This window comes from Anas acuta, chromosome 3, assembly GCF_963932015.1.
Source record: "Anas acuta chromosome 3, bAnaAcu1.1, whole genome shotgun sequence".
In the NCBI taxonomy this organism is placed as follows: domain Eukaryota; kingdom Metazoa; phylum Chordata; class Aves; order Anseriformes; family Anatidae; genus Anas; species Anas acuta.
In genome coordinates, this window is record NC_088981.1 from 117140449 (window position 1) to 117150510 (window position 10062).

At 45.8% G+C, this 10062-nt stretch overlaps 2 protein-coding genes and 1 long non-coding RNA gene across 3 annotated transcripts in view; all 3 read right to left on the reverse strand.

Moving 5' to 3' along the window:
- CLU (clusterin) overlaps positions 1-10062 on the reverse strand; it is a 124268-nt gene that overhangs the window by 76938 nt on the left and 37268 nt on the right.
- On the reverse strand, positions 35-2110 carry LOC137853126 (uncharacterized). The gene is made up of 2 exons (XR_011094259.1): positions 1913-2110; positions 35-695 (listed from the first exon to the last, which is right to left on the reverse strand). It is a non-coding gene; the product is annotated as an uncharacterized lncRNA (long non-coding RNA).
- On the reverse strand, positions 3515-4747 carry NUGGC (nuclear GTPase, germinal center associated). Its single transcript, XM_068679018.1, has 3 exons — positions 4558-4747; positions 3789-3879; positions 3515-3666 (listed from the first exon to the last, which is right to left on the reverse strand). Exons 1-3 carry the CDS (start codon positions 4684-4686, stop codon positions 3599-3601), a joined length of 288 nt encoding a protein of 95 aa, XP_068535119.1. The 5' UTR covers positions 4687-4747; the 3' UTR covers positions 3515-3598.

Consider the following 10062-nt stretch of genomic DNA (forward strand, 5'->3'; position numbering starts at 1 on the left):
TTTTACATTTGGAAAAAGTATCGGCCACACCGAACCCAAAAAGGTTTGTATTTTATTAGATTTCCTGTAAATCGCTTCCAGCAGATTTGCGCTTTTGTGGCTTTTGCTGCTTACCTGCCACGCTCCCAATTTCTCTGGGGATGGTTCTGGCTTTAATTCACACATGGGTGTCTTACCGTGCTAGCTTACACTTGAGAACTGATACGCATAGTAGAAAAGGATTCACTTTTATGAAAAGATTATAAAAAACACACATAAACTATATACTTTTTGTACCGGTGCAATCAAACTGATCATCTGTTGTCCTGTTTCCTTGAACACGTTCAAGAAAGCAACCGAGGTCTCCTGGTTGCACCTCCAGGGCTCTCTGGAAAAGGCTGGCAAGGGGAAAAGCCCCTGCATGAGGGATGTGAGACGGGACCCCCAAGGGACCCACTCCATTCTGGGTCCCCATGAGCTGCTCAGTCTAACCCCTGGCATCTTTAAAATTTCTACTTCAAGCTGGCCTCCACAGCAAAGCAATGAACTAAATGAGTAAAAACAAACAAACAAAAAAAAAAATAAATAAAAGCAAAAAGATAAAAAAGAAATGCTCAAAATGTAAAGAAAGCCTCTTCGCGCCGGCCTTTTTGGTCAGCCAGGCTGTCACAAGTTTTTCAGCATATCCAGGATTTCTTGGCATTCTTCCTGCAGATCTGAAAGGAGAAAAGCAAAATGAGACAGACTTCATCAGCCTTTTTTTTTTTTTTTTTTACAGAATGGGAATAAAATGATAATATGATTAAGTACAAATGAATGCAAACATGCAAGTACGCTCGGGACTTGCAGACCCCAGCTGTTTTAGGACACACAGCTCCCCAAATCTGCCCCCAAGCCCTCTCCCACCCACCAATACCCAAAGCAGCTGAGGAGTCGGTGAGGGGAGCCCGCACCCCCCCTAGGTGCCCATTGCCTCTGCTCAACCAGCGTGCCAGATCCTTGGCCAGCAGAAAGGAAATTCCCTCAGATAACTGTGATGAATCATGCTGTGCGTGACCGCGGTTCGAATCCGTCGGGTTTCAACCCACGGGAATGAGTCTGAGTGGCCTGGGATGAGGTAGAGGAGAGTTCATAGGAAGTCAGAAATCTGGAGACGCAGGGACCGAAGTAGGAAATCCCCACCTAAAAATCTCAATTTTTTGTTTACTAAGAGACCAAATCTCTTTCTGGAGACAACCAGGGAAATGAAGCTAAACCAAACTCCAGCTTGATGGTTTTTGTTTTTTTGTTTTGTTTTGCTTTTGCTTTTTTGTTTTGTTTTGTTTCTTTCTCGGGACAGAGACTTGAAGTACTACGCTGAGCCACTGCAAAGGTCAGGCTGGAGCAAGTCCAGGCAGCTGAAGTTGATAAAGATTTTCTCACCAGAATTTCTGACAGCTCTCACACTGGTAACGTTGCAGTGCTGCTATCTCCTTCCCAGGGAGGAACAGCCTCTGTTTGAGCCAGAAGAAGTGTGGTGGGTCCCATCACGGGAGGCAGCAATGGCATCAAAATTACAAGGAATTTATGCAGGAGGCTTTGCAACTCCTTCCTGGTTAAGAAGACTGTGACCTGCTGGACTCGAAGGCACAAATTTACTCAGCCTCCTTCAGCCAGTGAGAACAAAGCCTTCTGCGGACTCCACACACAAGCTGGGAGAATGTGCCCCAGGACCAGGCATCCAACTCACAGCGTCAGCTACACAATTAGCTGGAAAAGCAGCCTTACCTTGGTAATACGGCGTTAAGGTGCTTTGGATGGACAGCTCAAGCGACTCATAGATGGCCTTCTTTTTCAGAAGGATTTCTCTTTCGAGAGCTCTCATGAGCCCACTCCCAGGGCTGGGCCAGCTACACAGGGATATCTCATTGGGTTTTCCCTGTTTCACACTCACCTCTTGTAAGAGGAATTGGAGCTTGGACTCATTCATATTCGTGTCCCTCACAAACGCCATGAATTCGCCTTTTACCACCGTGCTGAACCCATTGATGGCAGCCTGCAGACTGGTCCTCGTGAGCATCTGTTTTCTGTGTGGGTGAGACCCCAAAACTGTTAGACCCATGGGCTTCCCCTGCCTCACTTATTCTCTGCACGTTGCCAGCCAAGGTGAGCTTCTCTTATCAGAAGGCTGTTGTGCTGTCACGGACCAGCCTTCTGCAGACAAACCCTGATGCAGGAGCCCATGGAATTGCCTCACACCTCGCTGTATTTGTACCGGTGCAACCAAGAGCAAGGGTGCTGGTGCCAGCCACAGCCACGGACAGATTGGGCAGGGAGGAGGTGACACGCAGCCCACACCTGCATTTAAAGCTAGTCAGTGACAGAAGGGCTTATAACAACATGTAGGAGATCACTGGTGCAGCTGCCACAGGCCAGCACCTCTCTTCCAGGTGCCCACTAATTTGATAAACCTTGTCACAAGATGTTACCTAGGTGGGAAAGTTAGATGTTGCCATTTATTTTTTTCATGGCAAATGGAGAGAAAAGGAAGCAAATATATTTTGTGGGAAAAGGCACGTGCATAAGCATTAGCACTGTAACATGCATTTGTTACCAAAATAACAAGGTATACCATACCTGCATCATGAGCCTTATTGCTCTGGCCTTTTTTGTTTTCAGGTCTTTTTTTGTCTCCAAAATGGCATCGTGCGTGCTTAGATCCTGCTGGATGGCAAATGATAGAGAGTGTTATGAGAATATTCCCAAAACCACCAAGCTTCACCTGCACGGAGGCAAAGCTGCTAGCAAGCCTGCAGGATGCTGGTGGAGTCTATGCACTGGCCCCACCAGTCAGAATATGCAATCAGAAAAGCAATCATGAAGCCACAGAGTAAAGAGAATGTGAAATGTGTTCATCTGATTCGTGTCCGTGAGGAACAATGCTGGGGTATGATGAAATGTGATTTCTGTCTTCCATACCCTTGTATAACCACAGGTCTAAGAAGAACAGAGTGGTTAATGTGTAGAGTTCTCGTAGCTTGCAAAGGAATGGTCCAGCAATTCGTGTCAATAGGGGATAAGAACAAAGGGGGTTCAGAATAACTGCTAACTATTGGGACTGTTGCAGGGGACACTGTGCAAGTCTCTGCTATCTGCCCAGGAGATTAAGGAGAAGGGGAAAGCTGAAGGACGACTAAAAGACAAAGGTTGCAGGGGACGCTGCACAAGTCTCTGACATCCAGCCAAGTTGGACAAAGGAGAAGGACAAGAGGGAGGAAGACTATGAGCCTTCAGCACGAGAGACCCCCAGAGACCCCCAGAGGGACCACCGGAGACTGATATGCATGCTCCAGTTTTGGGTTTGGATTTGGAAACTAATTATAATAACCCTGTTTTTTTAGAAGTAGTAATGAATATGTATCAGCCTAGGAGCATAAAAACCAGCTGCTTGATGTAACTGGTGTGCGTCTTGGTGGAGCGGAGACTCCCGGCACACCCAGCGCTGTTTGCTTACCTCTATTTCCTTAATAAATTGTAAACTTTGATTGTAACCCTATTTGGGACTTAGCCATTTATTACAAGAACAAGCCACCAACGTGAATAATAAAACCACATCGTCGGAGACAATTCCCGCGGCTCTCTAAGCGACTTTGGCTGATTGCAGGGCCTTGTGAATGTTGATGATGGTGAAAAATTCTCTCTGCAAGTCTGCAAAACAGAGGAGCCTGTTAGAGCGGCCTGGGCATCTGGACCCTCTCGTGCCCCCAAAACGGGGAGGAAGGAGTGCAGGACCTGCACGAACAGCCCCAAAGCCGTGCTCGCGGCCATACCTGGCAGCTTGCCGTCCAGCTGGTCCCACGGGCAAAAGACCAAGCCGAGAGCGCTGGAAAAGTCCTCCTCCAGCTTCCTGGGGATCTGCTTCTGCAAGCGCCAGGCAGCCAAGCACATGAGCAGGGGACAGGGCTGAAGCCCCCCAGTCCCTCCCAGTGCCCGTGGGGACCCTGGGACGGGGAAAGCTTGGGGGCAGCCACCCCCCACCTCCATCCAGCCAGTTCGTTGCTGCGGGTGCTGGTGCACAAGAAGGAGAGCCCAGCTCGATATTTTGATAAGGATTAAGGATTTCCATACAGCTTTTCAGAGCAGAGCCTCTCTGGTAAAATGAGCCACGAGAGCCCACCGGGGCTGATGGGCTCTGGGGGGTGGAGGCGGCAGCTTTGAGCTCCTCGAAGCCCCTTCACCCAAACTGTGGTTCATGTGGGGAGAGGAGTGAGGTGGTTACCAGTTACAGGTAACTGCTAGACCAGTTACAAGTCTGCAGGCAGCCCCTCCAGTACAGGAGGGTCTACACATTGGTGCCTGGAGCTCAACTTGGTCCCTAGTGGTGATGTGCAATGGATAAATGGTGTTAAACACCTCTGTGCTTCTGGAGGCTGCTCTGCTGCCAAAAAAGCAGTGCCAGAGAACCTGCTGAAGCCAACATCTCCCAAGGAAATTCCTTCCCGTTATCACACGCATTCACAAGATCCTTTTTGGACCATTGTCCCCTACCCACAAGCACTGACCATGGCTGGAGGGAGGTCCCCAAGGCGCCCAACGTACCTGCATGTCCTGGAGGTGCCCTTTCATGCTCTCCTCAGCTCTTTCAAACATTCCTCTCTCCACCTCTCTCGTCACCCCAGTGCTAAGGATGGTTTTCATCCGCTGGAAGGCTTGTGCTCCTCTTACCATGGCCGCCTCTGTGGCAAAGAGGGGACTGTCACACGGGGATCCAGAGCGAGGACCCAGGTGGGGACAAGGGGCAGGACTTTGTCCCTTTTTTGACTCCTGGCCCAAGCCCATTTCCCTGCACGTTTCGCAGGCACTAATTAAACAGGGATGTTCCCCAACAGGAGCTCGTTATTTTTCCTCTCCGTATTTTTTTCCTCGTGCCCCACGAATGTTTCCAGAGGTCAGAGAAAGAGCAGCTGGCTGTGAGGAGAGCTCTGTTGGGGTGGCCCGTCCCCAGGACACCTCCCTGCTTTGGCCCAGCAGTGCTTTTCCACAACTAACTACCCCAGGAATTAAGGTGTCTTCCCAAAGCCAACGCGAGCAACTTCTGGATTTGGGGTTTTGAAACGTTTCGCTTTCTGACTGTGCCACCTACTGATAGGAAAGGAAGGAAAAACCAAAATCAGATTCAGCAGCTTATTGCTTTAGCATCCTTCCTCTCCTTCCTTCAGAGGCAGTCAGTCTAATAAGAATGAATTACTGCTAGAAAATATCCATGATTTACAACAAATATAGAAAATAGAGTAAATCAGGGAAGGAATTTTCTCTATTTGAGCGTGATCTACTTTGGATTTCAGAAATCTCCACGAGTTGGTGACCAAATAACAGATAATCCTTTTGCCCCGTAGATTTCTTCGCAGCCTTTCTTCAGGTAGGTGGTAAGCCTGGGCCCTTCTGCTGAGCCCTCACTGGGGTTATTCTGTGAAAATCAAAACCTCCAGGGACAAAGAGGAAAAAAAGGAGGTGGCTGGTCTTACCTTCATAGCAGAGCAGCGGGCCGAGGTTGTGGGGTGCCATGGCACATTCCTGCTCCTCACGACCACTGAGCACGGGGCGATCAGCAGCCACAGGAGGCACAGGGTTGTCACATTAAGGAAACAACCGAGTAAAAACTTGTCTTCCTTTCAGCTCTCTTTGCTGCTTTTTCACCTTCTGATGGCTCTGCTTTCTGACCCTGTTTGGATACGGGGGCACGGCAGGAGGAACTGCTCAACGTAATACACAGAGGGGGGAGAAGCTGCTGAGGGTCTGAGAGCAGATGAAGCTACACGTGTGGCTGAGGGGGGTGGACAAACTCCTCTGGGGACCACAAGGGAGCCTGAGGGACCCGTCACGGAGCAAGTCCTGCAAGGTGGCTATGGCCAGGTACCCGTATCTGTGACAAGGACAAGGAATCACAGGAGAAGATAGCAGAAATACCGAGTTTGGATATTTCCTCCAAAATACCTTCCTACCACCCTGGGGCAGAGGAGGTTGTTTGTTTGTTTTTTTTTTTTCGGGTGGTTTTGCTTGGCTGGGAGGCAGCTGGCTGAGTCCCCATCCGAGAGATTTTTGTAATGTTTTAGCTCGTTTCACCAGGTAGGGCATTTCCACGACTTCCAGGTTGCTGCCCGAGCTGCCAAGCTGCCGACTTGGGCTTCCCATTGCCAGAGGCCAACTTTTGGCTACGCCACCCCCGAGCAGTGCTGCGGCAGGGCTTGTGCTCATGTCCCTGTTCCTTGCACCCCCAAGGACCAGCACCCAACGTGCTTCCAAGTGATAGCCCCCCAGGGCTAGCACAGCCCCTGCCAGGGCACTGATGCCACCCAGCCCAGCAGGTCTCCTTGTCCTTTAAACTGTCCTTGGTGGTTTGTGACTTGGTGTCCTTGGAAGTGCGTGACAGACCGAAAAAAAGTGCTGTTTTATCCAAATTTTGAGTGGTGGTGCCTAATAGATGGGCCTGGCGGTGTATCTTGTGATCCTATTTTTTTGCTCTTAAATGCTTTGAGTGTGACAAAAAAAAGCGGGAGCATTATCTAAGTAACTAACAGTTGGGAAGTGTTGGTGTATTTGCTGCGGTGTTTGGTCAGTTTCCCAAGTGATTCCTTGTTTTGTATGGGCTTACTAACGAAGTGCATGAGAAAAAATTCGGCTTGAAATTCGGTCCTGTTGAAACATAAAATTTTGTGGAAAAGGTATGTCTAGAAGACTGAAGGCTGCGTGCTCCAGCTGTTTTCCTGAAGTTCCGTGGATTTATGATTGAAACGGGGCTCGTTAATAATCTGAAACAGTAAAGTTTGTACGTGGGAAGAAGAGTTTAATCCCAGAGAATTGGGACATTTGGGAAGAAGATTAGGAAAAGATGGTAAAAACCCGCAGTGAAAAGGTTTGCGTGGAAATTGAAAGAAAGGACAAGTAACTAGTAAGGAATAGTAATAAATAAATAAATAAATAAATAAATGAATAAATAAATAAATAAATAAATAAATAAATAAATAAATAAATAAAAGGGAACGAGAAATCAAGGAAATGGGTAAATGGCCACTTTATGGATCAATTGACTATAACACTATCTTGCAATTAATGTTTTTTTTTTGAGGAGAGAAGGAAAACAGGATGAAATGTCTCATACTGATATGTTGTTTCAGCATTTTAGAGTTAAAGAGTGGAATTAAGTTGGCCCCTGACTGAGCCTTTGGTGTTGTCATGAGAAAAGTACAGGAGAAAAATAAAGGAAGGGTTAAAAGAGTTGCTGAAGGTGTGGCATGTATTTAACAGAGCTGTTTGAAGTTGAATGAGCAGGGGAAAGAGGATGTAGGAATGTTAATAGTTCTGCCTCAACAGGAGGCTGTGATCCCAAAATCACCGGTGTGAGCCCTTTGGGGCAGAGGGACCATGACAGACAGGCGAGAAATATTGCCAAAAGCTGATGAGAAGCAAATATTGGGACGTTTGCATGCACAAACACATTGGGGTACAAAGGTGTTAAGTGATCATTTACTAAAAAAATTTGGTTGCATTGTGTTTTTTTTATTATTTTTTTTTATTTTTTTATTACATAACCATTGCTTAACTTGTCAGAAGATAAAAAAGAAAGTGTTTCAACAAGCAGCCACGGGAGGGAGAAACGAAACAAAGCAGCTTATAGGGCTTTTGAGAAAGTACAAGTCGGTTTCACTGAATTGCCCAAAGTAGAGAGGGTAAAATATACAATATATACAAAATACAAAATATACAAAATATATGGTAATAGTAGATCATTTAACACAATGGGTAGAAGCTTATCCCGTAGCACAAATGGTGGTAAAAATTCTATTAGGACACCTGATACCTAGATATGGGATAATAAACATTGATTCTGATCAGGGCACACGCTTTATTTCTAAAATAATAAAATTATTACATCAATCATTAGGTATTCAGTGGGAATACCATACTCCGTGGCACCCACAAAGCTCAGGGAATCAAACAATAAAACAACAATTGGCTAAATTAATGATCGAGACACAAATGCCCTGGCCACCGCAAAACCTCGCCTGGGAACCAGAAACTTCCTTGGAAAGGCACCGGGCGCACCCAGGAACTTTGTGCAGCCTGAGATACTGAAACGAAGGGCAGCAACGAGGAACTGAAACAGCAGCACCTCTTCTGGAAAAGAGAAAAACGTCCTGAGAAAGTAGGAATCGGCGACCGCTCTTGGCCGTTGCAGATAAGCAAGCCATCGTCAGTGTATTTGCTACTATACTCGTGGTAATTTCCTGTAAAGTTATATATTACGAAATATAAATAATATACACACTGTGCATTATAAATAATATATACTGTATATTGTGCATTATATATCGTATGCTGCATATTGTATACTATATATCATATCTGATATATCTGATATATCTGATAATCTGATATATCTGATAATCTGATATACCTGATATCTGAAATATATATTTATTTTATATGTTATATATACTATATATTATATATTAGATTATTATTAATTCGATTATAATTAGATCATTAATTCTATATGTTACATATATTACATATTATATTGCATATTATATGTTATATGTTATTACATATTATGTTATACATACTATATATAATATATTAGATTATTATTAATTAGATTATAATTAGATTATTAATTCTATAATATATGTCACATATATTACATATTATATTGCATGTTATATGTTATATGTTATATGTTATGTTATCACATATTATATGTTATATATACTATATATTATATATTAGATTATTATTAGATAATTAGATTATAATTAGATCATTAATTGTATAATATATGTTATATATTACATATTATATATTACATACTATAAACTGCATACTATATATCACATATATTACATATTACATGTTGCATATTATATATTAATAGCGGCACGTTCCTGTATATTAATATATATACTTTATAAATATACACACTTGCTACTACACTGTTGATTGCTGCTCCTGTTGACAATATAGATTTATCTATATATTGTTGCTTTCTTGGCCATAATTCTTAATGGCCTGTTACACATTTGCTTCATTAATTATGTGTAAATCTGTAATCAGATGGGGAAATTTAGGGCATAAAGCCTCGGTGTCTGTGCCTCACGGACCCCTCTGAACTCGCAGCCGTGATCTCCGTGCACCTGCATCAAGGTTTCTCAGATAAAACCCCCATCGTGGGCTCGTTTCTCAATTAAAACCACGCTCGTGAGCTGCCGCGGTGATTTTTAGGGCCAGCTCAGCGCCCAGCCCCACTGGGACCTGAGAGCCCTCCTGAAAACCTCGCCATGCACAGGCGTTGCCCTACGTGTGTCCCCAGCTACGGGACAACCACGCAGCAGAAATAAATCCTATAATATATAATTAAGAATAATTATAATATATAATAAAGAATAATCCATCAGGGACTGCAGCACCCACCGGACCTCCTCAATCCCAAACAAGGGGACCTCAAATCTCAGATGATGTGTGACCCCGCTCAACCCGTGCCTACAAAACCTGTCCTCCCGTGCCCAGCCCTCCTGCCTTGGGACCACCGTGATGGGCTCACCCATCCCACAGAGCTTGGGGCAACCCCAGAGCCCTTCCCCAAAACCCCTTTTACTCCTGGCTGCCCGTAGCCGACTTGGATTCCCTGGGAAGGCACCTTCAAGAAGGGCAAGAAAGGGAAACCAGAGACCCCCCCCAGCTCCTCGGTGCGGGGTCTGGGGGACGTGCCGGTGGCCCCTGGCATCATCCCCCTATTCCCGGCCTCCTCCTCCTCTCTCCATGGTAACAGCAGACACAAAAACCATGGCAACCCCATGGCAACAGCGCGGGGATGCCACCGGAGCTGAGTTCCTCCAGGTTTGGTGGCCACCCCGCTGTCCTGAGCACCAGTGGCTCCGGGTGGAGAAGGGCGTGTAATTTTGGTCATTTCGGTCATTTTGGTCATTTCGTCCTCATCCATCGCTGGGCTGGGGGGCAGGACCCCTGCCTGGCCCCTTTGTGGCGTAGTGGGGGAAAAATCCCGGTCAGAGGTCCGAAAGGAGAGCAGGAGAGCAGATCTAGCCCCCA

Excerpts from the sequence above, each read along its gene's own strand:
- NUGGC (XM_068679018.1), bottom strand. The coding sequence starts at position 4,686 with ATGGTAAGAGGAGCACAAGCCTTCCAGCGGATGAAAACCATCCTTAGC. Across the intron at positions 3,880-4,557 it reads GGCACCTCCAGGACATGCAG|AAGCAGATCCCCAGGAAGCT; the intron begins GTACGTTGGGCG and ends TGGCGCTTGCAG. Across the intron at positions 3,667-3,788 it reads GCTGGACGGCAAGCTGCCAG|ACTTGCAGAGAGAATTTTTC; the intron begins GTATGGCCGCGA and ends TCTGTTTTGCAG.